Genomic DNA, 12,665 nt, shown 5'->3' with positions numbered 1-12,665 from the left:
GCATACACAAAGAAATACTCTGAAAATGCCTATTACTTTACACTGATCCCTTCCATTTGACTGGTCCAGTGCGGATGAGCAGTCATTTCCATTCATTGACCCCCATGTACACACACCCCTTTAATGGGAGAGCCCTGATGGCTATAATTAGACTGTTTGGACACTTCAAGTTGCACAGATATAGCGGTCGTTTTCATTGGCCGCCTGCCCTGTCACTCAATGTAAGAAGCAAGTAGGGGCCTCTGGCAGTTTACACGAGACTTGTGCCAAAATTAACCGTGAGGGGGAGGGCAGGATGGACATGGCGAGGGTTCAACTACTGTCTTACATGTTGTGGTCAGTGGCAGAGCAGCGGGTCTGTTCTGGGTAGGCCGACCGCCGTTTGATTGCAAGCTTTAGGATTTCATTTTAGGTGTGAACAGCTCCGGGGTCAAGAGAAGTCACTTTTGCGAGTCCATTCAAGGGCACAGCTCCTGCCCAAAGGCCTCCGAGCTCCGAGGCCTGTCGAGACTGAGCCGGCCTCATGGACCCTGGCGATCGCAAAGGGAATGGACACAGGAGATGCATCAGCTGACAAGGTGAGTAAACACAAACATGACATTTTGTATAATCGTGGGTGTTCAGATATTCAAACATTTATGATGATTGCAAAGGGAAATGTTCAAAAACGCACTAGCAACTTTTCATTTTAATATTTGTCAGATCAAAAGCTAGCCTCACTCTTAGTTATTAGCTTGAACGTTCTATATGCTGTGTGTTTCTACGGTGTTCAGATGTGTGTATATATATACTTCATAGCATTTGTGGTTCCATTTTGACATGTTCCTCTGTCGCAGTGTTTTATTTCACTGCTTGTGGATCAGGTTGCTGTGGCCAGAGTGCCCTGAAGTCAAGAAGTTCAAAAACATGATGTAGAGCTGGCTCCGTCCTGTCCACACGTCCCAAATATACCCCCTCCTGAAGTAAATCTAAATGTCTACGTCCACGCGGAACGACTGCTCGTTTACAAAACACCCAAATGATTTTATTTATTGCGACATATGAACGTATCTGTGCTTTTGTTCAGTTCCAGGTCTGATCTCGTAGAGCCATGGGGGACTGGAACCTGCTGGGGAAGCTGCTGGAGAAAGCCCAGGAGCATTCGACTGTAGTGGGCAAAGTGTGGCTCACGGTCCTCTTCATCTTCCGAATCCTGATCCTGAGCGCCGCCACGGAGAAAGTTTGGGGAGACGAGCTGTCCGGCTTCACCTGCGACACCAAACAGCCCGGTTGTCAGAACGTTTGCTACGACTACACCTTCCCCATCTCGCACATCCGATTCTGGGTGCTGCAGATCATCTTCGTGTCCACGCCCACGCTCATTTACCTGGGGCACATTCTCCATCTCGTGAGAATGGAGGAGAAGCAAAAAGAAAAGGACCGGCAAATGGAGATCCTTCATCCGGAAAAGCACGCGCTCATTTCGGAGGCGAAGCACAAAAAGCATTTGGTGAAGGACAGCAAAGGTCGAGTGCGAATCCAGGGGGAGCTACTGCGCACGTACGTTTTCAATGTTATCTTCAAGACGCTGTTCGAGGTGGGGTTTATCGTAGCGCAGTACTTCCTATACGGCTTTGAGCTGAAGCCTATGTACACGTGTAACCGGCGGCCTTGTCCTAACGTCGTGAACTGCTACATATCCCGCCCCACCGAGAAAACCATCTTCATCATCTTCATGCTCGGAGTGGCCAGCGTGTCTCTGCTGCTCAACCTCATCGAGATCTACCACCTGGGATTCACCAAGTGCCGCCAGGGAATCACGTACAGGCGACGCAAAGGCTCGCCAGAAATCATCCACAAAGACCCCGGCGAGACCACGGTGCCGATCGTGCCCAGTTACGACGACTACTTCGGCGGGCACGCTCCAGTTCAACCCGCCTACCCTCCGAGTTACAACCTGTCCTCTCCGATAACGGACGGCACGGACTCGTCTTTCCATCCCTACCACAGCAAAACGGCGTACAAGCAGAATAAAGACAACATGGCGGTGGAGAGGAGCAGCACGAGCAAACCGGAGGAATGTGACCTGAAAGGCAAGAAGCAGGGAGCAGGTTCAACCCCGGGGTCGCCCACGCAGACCAGACCGGGCCGCAGCACCAAACACAGCAGCAACAAGACCAGAATAGACGATCTAAAGATATGAGGAGCCATACGTTTCTCTGGCAGCGTCTTAAATGGCTGTGAAGGGATCGTGTGATGTTTGGAAGCATTCACACATGTCGAACGCAGGACTGTTTTAAAGTTTTAAAGGCGGCGCTGGCTTCTCGGCGACTGTGGTTACTGTGGTTTCTGTCATTTATAGGCTGGTCCACCTTCACTTCTGTGCTATTTTAGTGGAACAAATGTTGAAGCCGGATCAGGAAAGCTGCACCAAACCTGGATAAACGCAGCGTCTAACATGTCAGAAAGGGCATCTGGTGTAAATGTTCATGCAAAGGGGACGATTACCCGCTTTGGAAAATGAAAACAGTGAGGACAGCTGAGCACTTGACCTCAAGGAAAGAAATGAAAATGATAATAACTACTGTTGTTTTTAGCTGTCAGTGTCACAAAACATGACTTCACAAGACTTGAAATGAAAAATTGTGCAATAAACAACGATATTCTGGGCTCTAGACGTGCTCAGATGTATTCCAGGACGTGCCCCAGAAATAAACTGCACAAGTCTCAGGAGTAGAAACACTTTTTACTGCGTCAGACACAAGTTTAAAACTGCAGCCATGTTGGATCGTAGTGTTGTTCAGATGCTCGTGTCGTTTGTTTTATGTACAGCACTTTGTAATAACGATTTGTAAACGGAAATAAACTTGTCTTAAATTAAACCTTATGTTTTACTGTTAAGCAGAGGTGAATAGAGAAGCCATAAAGTATCTCAAAGTACTTCAAAATAACAGGTCTATTCAGAAGTGGTCCCATAATGTGTAAAAGTAAAAGTACTCAATAACAGAAATAGTAACTTTCTGGACATAACTGGTCTATTATTTATATTTATTAATAGTATGATTTATATGAAGTAAAAGTGTCATGAAAAAACGCACTTAAGTGAAAGTATTTAAGTACTTTTAGAGTAAAAATTAAAAGTATTTCACATAAGTCTTGTTCATTTGTTAAATATAATTATACTGATTTAAAAAAAATGATACATATTTTGTTCAACAGTAACAATACGAATCAATTTCTTCATTTTTCTTATGAATTTTGTGTATTTATTTTTGTTTTCTCGAAAGTTGAAGCTTGAATTCAAAAACTTTAGTCACGAACATGGTAAAAATAAACCCTTAAATCAGGTGAAAAATACTTATACTTTTCAGTTCTGTTCAAACATGTAGTGGAGTAGAAAGTACAGATACTGCTCTCAAATATAGTAAAGTAAAAGGAAAAAGTACCACTGTAAAATATACTTAAGTAAAGTGCAAATAACTGAAAATTCGACTTAAATTCAGTACTTTACTACCTGTACTTCGATACCTTCCACCACTGCTACTGCCCAATTGAAATACTCGGGCAGGAGCAGTGGAATTTATTATATTTAATTTATTTATTTTACACCTCTAAAGTTAAACCACATGTACAACTATTAAGCCAAAAATGTGAAAGTATCTCAAAGTACTTCAAAATAACAGGCATATTCCAAAGTGATTCCATAATGAGTAAAAGTAAAAGTACTCAAAGGAAGAGTAACTGAAATAGTAACTTTCTGGACATAACTGGTCTATTATTTATATTTATTATTGTGTTATTTATGTGAAGTTCATGTAAAAGTAACAATCGGTATTTTCACATTAGGATAGAAGGCAAAATATGTATTAAAAAGGTAATTCTACTCATAAATGTACTTTCCACTTCTGCCGTTAAGACGTATTTTTAACGTACTTAGAATAGAAGTAGTAGAAGTTGAAGTAGTACTGACAGTAGTGTACTTTGAGTCGTAGTAAAGCCAAAGTGAAGTGTATACGCCAGGGACAAGCGTCAAACACATTTACAAAACAGGAAAAGGATCTGATCTCTGTTCTACTGCTGTTTCCTCATCACAAACAGACCTGGAGTTGTGTTTTGTTCTTCCCTCAAACTGAAAACACCCCGTTCCACCTTGTGATGTCATCATGTGGCGATACAGGAAGTGCTCCGCTGTGTTTTTAAACTCCACACACCTTCATTTCTAGAATCATTTGGATTATTTCCGCGCTGGAAATGCCACTTATCTCGACTGAACTAAAGGTAAAAGGAGCTGTTGACTTGAAAACTACCACTTGATGACATCACAAGGTGGAACGGAGCATTTTTTGAGCTTTGGAGATGTTACAGACTAATAATAAAGGGTGTGAATGAAACAAAACACAACTCCAGGTCTGTTTTTGAGGAGAAAACAGCATCAGAACACGACTTGTATCTCACAAGACTCCATTTTGTGTCATGTAGGATTTATTTAAGTAAAAGTATTTAAGTTTACCTGTTTAAAAATGTGCTTTAACAGTCAAAAAGTAAAAATATTTCACACAAATGTACTCATAAATATACTTTCCACCTCTGCCGTTAATAATATCTGTACCAACACAATCTGCAAATCATAAAACAAACTCAGAAGTCTGAACATGCCAATTTATTCTCGTTCAGCGCCAGAAACAAACTATAGATAGAAGATTGAATCGCTGGCATTGTTCTATGAAATGTGTAACCCCATAAATCTCTTCAACCAGAGCAAACATTAAGAAAAGATTATCTCCAGCGCACACAAAGCCGCCCGTAGCTTCAGTGCATGTGGTCATCTGCTGGAAAGGTGACACTTTGTGCTGACAGGTGAGTAATGGCTCCGCGCGCATGTCCAGCACTTTGAAATCAAATCTTCTCGTCCGACGCCAAAAATGTCCACTGTATCAAAATGTTGGACTATTACAGAAGACAAAGCGTATTTCACTGCGTTTATTGGGAGCACCAGCCTTTTCTAAACAAGCAGGACATTATTTATGGTCAACGTGGAGGTCCAACTTGGAGTGAATGAAACTCACAAAGCATGGGAAAATTATGTATTTATTTAAATTATTATTATTATTGTTGTTATTATTATTATCATCATTATTATTATTATTATTACTATAAATTTGTATTCATTTATTTGTGTTTATTCTTTTATTAATGCATTTTATTTATTTATTTTTATTATTAATTTTTATTCATTTATTTGTGTTTATTCTTTTATTAATGCATTTTATTTATTTATTTTTATTATTTTTTATTCATTTATTTGTGTTTATTCTTTTATTAATGCATTTTATTTATTTATTTTTATTAATAATTTTTATTCATTTATTTGTGTTTATTCTTTTATTAATGCATTTTATTTATTTATTTATTTTTATTATTATTATTAATTTTTATTCTTTTATTAATGCATTTTATTTATTTTTATTATTGTTTTTATAAATTTGTATTCATTTATTTGTGTTTATTCTTTTATTAATGCATTTTATTTATTTATTTATTTTTTAATCTGACCAAATTAAACCCTGCTCTTATTAAATGTGTTATTTACAGTTGTAGCCTCTATCAATACAAAAAGACTTGTTGTAAATTGCTTGTTTTGTGAACCACAGGTAAAAGCTGGAAACAACATGACAGGAGAATCATTAATAGAATAGAAAAGAGTTTTTTTTTTTTCCCTTTTCTTTTTTTTTGTTTCCACTGCTGAATTCTCTGCAGTCTTTTCTTGCAGTTGCATTTGGTAAGGGCGCCATCTGCTGGACATTATGAGGAAAAGGCTGATTCTGATTAAACAATGCATCCATGACATTTAAATAAATTATAGAAACGGTTTTATTGATATCAGATCTATTATATCTATATTTTGTGCAGTTTTGGAGATTATATGAACCAAACTGTGTCACTGCTTGTTGTCTCACTCGTCCCCAGGGCCTTAAACCTCTGTATCCTGTAGAGTTTATGCCCCACACCAGCCTCTGTGTGACCCCCCCCGTCCCATTGAGGAGGTGCTGATTGCTGGAGCTGTTTGCTGCACTGGGAGTTGTTGAAAAGAGACCCACGCAAACAGGAAAAACAAACCGAAATGAGCTGCTGACACGGTTTCTCAGGCAGAAAACGCCATTAAGGCTTGGCATCTGTCAGTTCTTCTGTTGGCTTCTATCGGGCCGTGTGCTGCCACCGTGTGACTGATCCATCTTTTCTGCACAGAGGAATAACGCTCACGTGCTCTCATAAATGTCTCACACGGGCTTCTGTCTCCAGGCCGCACAAACCCACAGTGTGCTCAGATTCACTGGTGTCCTTTTGACTGGCTCAGCTCATGGGGTAAACATCAAAAAAATAAAAAAGAAACAGAAGGTCATGTGAGGGTCATGTGTTTAACTTTCAAATGCAGATGAGAAAATATTGGGATTTGTAACTGAACTATCCAGAGGAGTCAGTGGGAGTCAGTAGGACAGTGGGAGTTTTCCATTATTATTTAGTAATTCAGGTGCTGTGTTCCAGGTAAAAGACACTCAAAGGTCACATTTATAAACATTAGAAACTCTAGTGTGGTGCAGATTCTGTTTGTGATGCATTCATGGTCTCATAAGTGGGTCTTGGAGTTATATAATTTCCTTCACAGCACAATTATGATGATTCATATCTACAGTAAAGAATCAAACATTACCTCAAATGTTATTGCTGTGAATCCACAAACTTACAACGCTTTTCATTGCATTTTTATAAAAAAAAAAGAATTGTAATTTTATTCACATTTACTCAACACTCAACTAAACTGACATAAATAAACACAACACGATACACTGCATTAAAACACATTTCTGTTTCATTTTCTAAGACAACACAACACAGTAGTCATGTGAAAAAGTTAGCAAACTCTTCTGGAATTCTTATATTTTGAAGTTTAGTGCATCAAAACCTTTAATATTTGACTAAATCCTTATAACATTCATGCAAAATATTCTAGACCATTGTAATTTAGCAGGAGTCTGTTAGAGGCTGAACTGCTTTTCAACAAAATACAACAAAATAAATCGAATTAATAACTTCACAAACAAAATTTTATATCTACAATTGTTGCCTTCACCAAATGTTAAGTTTTTGTTATGACTGAAATTATTTTTGAGTGACAAATTGGGGGAAAAAAGTCCATATAACAGGGGTCTCCCACCAGTAGCTCTCCAAAGCATTTCAAGTAGCTGAATAATTCAAATTGGATTCATCACATGCCTACGGAGACTGGAAACATATACTTTAGATGTCTAACTGTGCACTAATAAATGGATAATGGCTGCTGCTTTGGAGACACTTGATTTCCTGTGACAGTTAAAAGCTCTCTACCGTTTTCATTTTGTAAACGTAGCTCTGGTATTCGAGATCATTGTTCAGTGCACTAACTATTTCACAAAACTGTACAAAAAACACAGACGAATCCAGACTAAGTATTCTCCTCCACGGCTGATGTGTCTTTGATGTGACATGAAGGAGGATTTGGTGCCTGTATTTTCAGTTAAGTTAAAAGAATGATCTGTAACCGTCTTCAGACATTACAGTTAGGAATGCACCGATCCAATGCTGGTATCAGATATCGGCGGAGATTTGAACTTATATTTATACTGTAGTTACTTCAGGGGTAAATAACAGCTACATAACACATTCAGTTTGGCTCAGTTTTGTCTTATTTTGTTTTTATTTAAAGGAAATAAATGCTGTTCTCAGTCTCTGCGTTGGTATTGGTTGATATTGGCGATCGGGACATACTTAAGGCTATAGTCTTTAAATCTGTGTCTGAACTGAAAAAGCTGGATTGGTACATCCCTAATAATAGCATCTCCACAAAACCCACTTAGAAGAATAAGTTTGCCACTGCATAGCCCTTTACAGCAGCAGGACAGAAGAGCATTGACACTCAAATTCAAGAACAAGAGCCAAAGGATGCAAAACCAGCGAAGACTCCACTGTGTTTTGCTACTTTAACCCTACCGTCAAAGCCTACGCAAAACAGATCTTGGAGCTCTCTGGACAGCTATAATAGGTTTACTGCTGGAGCCCTCAGAGGAAGACTACATGATCCATACCATGTCGCTCCTTGTGGCTGATAAGAACAGTCTTAATCGTGTTTGCCTTTCCCTTTAGGCGTGCCTTCGTTCCAGGCCACATATACGAACAGAGCCAACACCACATGCACGGCGAGAACTGCAACGATGGCAGCATAGAAGTAACTATCAGAACTGGACATCTTCAATGAACCTGGGAAATAAAACGGGACAAAGTTTACAGACACATTCTATATTATTCTTTATTGCACAAGATGAACCTTGACTAGGGCTTTAGTTTTACAGCTGTTGCAAAATCTTCCTCCTTTATAGATTTATTTTAGTCAGAATCAAAAGGACATGTAGTGCTCAAATAAAATATTCTTACAAATATCTGTGTAATCCCTCAGTCGTCCAGGTGTCCATAGTTTAGTAGCTTCATAGTAAAAGATAAATTCAAATGTGTCAACTGGACAAAAACTCCTACAAAACTGCTACGACTACAAAAGTTTTGCTCGGTTGACAGATTTTCTTTTATTCTTATGATTTTTTATTTTTTATTTTTTTTTTGGAAAATTGAGTATTTGTAATTTATTTAAAAATATTTAAATATAATTAAAAAAACAGTGTACATTAACTTGACATCTCTGCACTTTTGTTTCTCATTTTAAATTTGCCTGACACTTAAACCTAAACTAATACATTGTTTGATTGAGAAAATATCATGTGAATTATCTAAATACATAACACTGAGATAATCATATTTAAATGCTGCTTTCATTTAATCTATCTGAACAAAACCCTGTGCAGACGAGACACTTTGGTTCAACTTTGTCTGAAATGACGCACTTCTCCTTCCATCTGTGTGTGAAAGATTCTACAGGGATGTGTCACGATCATTAACCAAGAAGCAGCTTTTTACAAACTTTAACAATAATCTACTACAAACCTTCAAAGATGAAAGCCTTTGAAGCGAAGTACAGTCCAATGGGGAGGGTGACCATGAGGATGGTAAAAAACAGCAGGGTTTTGAGGGCAGAGACCAGAGAGCCCTCATTCCTACAATGAATCAATGCATCAAGATTAAGATTAAGATTCAGGACAGAAATAAACACACAAAAAAACAACAAACTAGTGTTCAAAACTGCAGGAGGTCTACTGATGTGGGACAGTGGTTAGATAAAGCGGCGCCACGGCTCATTTCAAAGCTACAGCCCATAACAGAGTCATCCACTGGTCAATGCTAAGCTACTTATGCTACTTATGCTAGTTAGCCTCCGTAAAAAGTGTGTTATTTTTTACCCTCTGGAGTAAGGTGGAGGTCCCGCTGAAGAGTCTAAAGAAGATCTCACATTTCCGTCCATTTTCAGATATAAAAAAGACAAACAAGATAAAACAAGAGGCAAAGAGTTCTGAAGCTAATCCCGTGTTTTGTGTATGAGAGGTTTACTTCCGCGTCAAGTCACGGGGCTGTCACGTGACCGAGGGAAATCACGCGAGATCTGATCAAAACAGCCAGAATGTGCCGTTTTGGTAAGAAAGTCACACTTAAACAGTTATATATTACATTTATAGGTTTCATTTGACATTATAATATTGTGTAAACCCATAATTTTTAATAATGATGAAGAAAAACCGAAAACATTGACTCTTCTTTATAATAACCTTATATTATAACTTCTTTTTTTTATAACAGTCTATGATCTAAACATAATAAAGAGCCTATTAATGATCTATAGTTTAATGAAGATTTTTAATTTTGGCTATTTATAACTGTATTGATGTCCCTGTGCAGAAATAAACATAGGTGTAGCAGCAGAAAATTAAAATAAATTAAAGATTACAAGGAATGGCATAGTCTAAATAGCATAAGTTTTAAAAAGCGAATGTAAAAAAATGTGTTTGTGGGTTTTTCTATAGATTATTTGTGTCTGTTGTGTCTATTGAGGTAGTTAATGTAGTTGATGTAGTTAATTTAAAGCATGTAGGTGTGCTGTTTGTCTCACGTTCTCTCCCTGTCTCTGTCTGTCTTTCACTTTCTTTCCCTCTGTCTCTGTGTGTCTCTCTCTTTCTCTCTGTCTCTCTGTGTCCCTCTCTCTTGCTGGACTGAATCACTTTCTGCTCCAGTTGGCTTTCCTCGTGCAGGTCCCACGTTCCACAGGTTCCACAAGACACACGTCCACGAGGGGCCTCTGGGACCAGACACTCCCAAATTCATTTTTTACAATTATTATTATCGTCACTATTCCAAACTATCACATGGGATTTTGATGAAAGAAATCAGTTAATTGTCATTTAAATAAGAAAACAAAAACATCTGCAGACATATCTAGAAAACACATTCAAACGTTTAGCTTTAATTACAAGTATTATTCCCAAGTTTTCCCTAACTACAATTTAAATAAACTTCCTTTGGTAAATAAACCGTGTAATCATTTGCTAATATTAAAATTACATCCTTTCTAAATGATGAGATCTTATTTTTTCTGGACGCAGACCGAGAGACTCAAAATTAATCAAATCCTTCCTTCAAACTGTGGGAAAAAATCCAAATGAGAGTTTAGCGTAGATGTCAACTCCGTAATGAAAAAATCTATTTGAATCCACTCCCGTCTTCCCATTTTCCCGGTGGGGCAGGGTGAACGTGCAGAGTCAGGCTCCCGGTGGGACGGGGTCATTGTTGGGCCAAAATGTTTTAATACTCTAATTTTCTTGTGTTTATTCATGTATCTTGACCTTTGACCTTCTCTTTATTTCCCATGTTCCGGAGTAGAGTTACATTCCTCGTGTCACCGGGGCTCTCCGCCTCAGGCCCGATGCCCCACACCTGTTGTTTTGACCAAGCAACAACAGTCGCCACACGGTCCGCACAGTCCCAGTGCCAAATTTAAAGCCTCTATCCGCCGCTTTAAAGACAGAGAGGCACAGATCGTAGCCAAAGACGAGACGTTGTTTTACGAGGAGAGAGAAAGAGGCCGTTTTTGTTTAGACAGACAATCCTTCTTTGAACAGGAATGTCGGGCTTAGACATCATCCATCTCCTATTTATAACTCCATCGTCAGAGCTAAATCTAAACGAGGAAACAATAGTGCTAGACAGTATGCTAATAGCTAGTATGCTAATAGGTGTGAGAGCATCCATTAGGGGCTTGAATGATTACGCTAATATGACACGTGTAGTTTAATAGACTTAGTTAACAAACAGAGACTAAACAAACAGGTGTGTTAGCTTCAGTGTCGTTAGCTCCTCCTTCACACAGATATAAGGCAGTGTCCAGCAGGAATCTGACCAGAACTTTACACTAAACCCAGAGTCCAGTTGATAGAGTTGACCTTGAACAGATTATATTTTCGTATTTTGTATCTACTAGAAGCTAATTGGTCACGTTAGAGCCTAAACTTTCATTTTTACCCAGTTGGTAATTAATGTTAAATCATCAGCACTACATAATGACTCTGTGCGGTTCTCAAAGTGTTTTCTTGAATCCTAAAAACCTCCCGGTAGAGTTCTGACCCAGACCCTGTGGGACCTGTAAGAACACATCATATGCATGAGGACACTGGCAGCATAAACTAAATGCTCTGATCCATTAAAGTCTTGCTGTTGTTGCAGGCCTGCAGTGAGACCCGCTCATGTCAAATGCAGTGATGTGCGAGAGCAGTTCAAATTCCTCTGTGCAAATAGAAGAACTGTGACTGGCTCCGACCAGCAGGCAGAAAACCATCATGTCATGCCAACATTAGGCTTCTGTTTTAACCACATTTGTCACAGCCTCCTGCTGCTGAGGAAATAAAATTATCCCAAACAAAAGAAAATGACTTGAGAGTCCCAGATGTGTCTCATGTTTTTAGTGTAAAGCCTGAATAAATATGGACGGTGGATTATGTAGGCAACATGAATAATTTAATGTCATTAATCAAATGCTAAATATTTGAAAATGTAAAAGACTGAGAACATAGTTTAAAAAATGAAATGCTCCATGTCACTTTGTAGTGACTAAATTCTGGTCTGACCCACACAAAAGGATCATCTGTCTCTGATAACAGCAGAAAGACGTCCCCACTGTCACCGGCTTCATAGTAAATCAGAGACTAAATGACACTGGCTGTGGGTGGAGGAGTCATTTGAGCTGCTCCATCTGAACTCAGGGCAAGGCTGAGGTTTGATTAACGACCTCAACTGTGTCAGTGTTTCCTCGTGGCAAAAGCTGTTTATAAAGTGAGATGTGTGCAGCACTGGGACTGACATGGAACAGTGTCCCCTCTGTAACTACAAAGATAATCAGGCTGTATTATAATGTTGATACACTCAGACTGACTCCACCCGCCCTGACTCCACCGTGAACTGCAGCACATTTAAATGAACAGTGTTACAAACAACTGTTACAAACAGGAAGCCCACCTGAGCCGTGCAGCTGACAGCAGACGCAGACAGACAGATGCAGACACAGAGAGACAGCAGATGCAGACAGACAGCAGACGCAGACAGACAGCAGACGCAGACAGTGGACGTGAAGGTAAATAAATAACTGTGTATTGAATTATCCAGTGATTGTGTAACATTGTAAATACTGTATTATGTCACATGAAGAGTGATTTTGACCCCGC

The 12,665-nt window shown here is 39.1% G+C and overlaps 2 protein-coding genes across 2 annotated transcripts; one reads left to right on the top strand and one right to left on the bottom strand.

The window, feature by feature from the left end:
• Nucleotides 1-285: 285 nt before the first annotated feature.
• LOC117377606 (gap junction alpha-3 protein-like) lies at nt 286-2,893 on the top strand. The gene is made up of 2 exons (XM_033974061.2): nt 286-578; nt 1,067-2,893. The coding sequence occupies exon 2, from the start codon at nt 1,091-1,093 to the stop codon at nt 2,180-2,182; it is 1,092 nt and encodes a 363-aa protein (XP_033829952.1). The 5' UTR covers nt 286-578; nt 1,067-1,090; the 3' UTR covers nt 2,183-2,893.
• A 3,724-nt stretch (nt 2,894-6,617) lies between these two features.
• vma21 (vacuolar ATPase assembly factor VMA21) lies at nt 6,618-9,534 on the bottom strand. The gene is made up of 3 exons (XM_033974079.2): nt 9,360-9,534; nt 9,007-9,116; nt 6,618-8,271 (listed from the first exon to the last, which is right to left on the bottom strand). Exons 1-3 carry the CDS (start codon nt 9,419-9,421, stop codon nt 8,132-8,134), a joined length of 312 nt encoding a protein of 103 aa, XP_033829970.1. The 5' UTR covers nt 9,422-9,534; the 3' UTR covers nt 6,618-8,131.
• Between the last annotated feature and the right edge of the window lie 3,131 nt (nt 9,535-12,665).

The sequence above is a fragment of the Periophthalmus magnuspinnatus genome, chromosome 10, assembly GCF_009829125.3.
Source record: "Periophthalmus magnuspinnatus isolate fPerMag1 chromosome 10, fPerMag1.2.pri, whole genome shotgun sequence".
NCBI classification, from domain to species: domain Eukaryota; kingdom Metazoa; phylum Chordata; class Actinopteri; order Gobiiformes; family Gobiidae; genus Periophthalmus; species Periophthalmus magnuspinnatus.
The sequence above is the reverse complement of the archived record's forward strand: the minus strand, read 5'-3'. Positions and strand labels throughout refer to the sequence as shown.

What these genes read in the sequence shown, in the direction of transcription:
- vma21 (XM_033974079.2), bottom strand. Translation starts at nt 9,421, where the DNA reads ATGGACGGAAATGTGAGATCTTCTTTAGACTCTTCAGCGGGACCTCCA. An exon ending in CCTCCACCTTACTCCAGAGG is followed by an intron (nt 9,117 to 9,359) that starts GTAAAAAATAAC and finishes GATTCATTGTAG; the next exon opens with GAATGAGGGCTCTCTGGTCT. An exon ending in AAAGGCTTTCATCTTTGAAG is followed by an intron (nt 8,272 to 9,006) that starts GTTTGTAGTAGA and finishes TTTATTTCCCAG; the next exon opens with GTTCATTGAAGATGTCCAGT.
- LOC117377606 (XM_033974061.2), top strand. Translation starts at nt 1,091, where the DNA reads ATGGGGGACTGGAACCTGCTGGGGAAGCTGCTGGAGAAAGCCCAGGAG.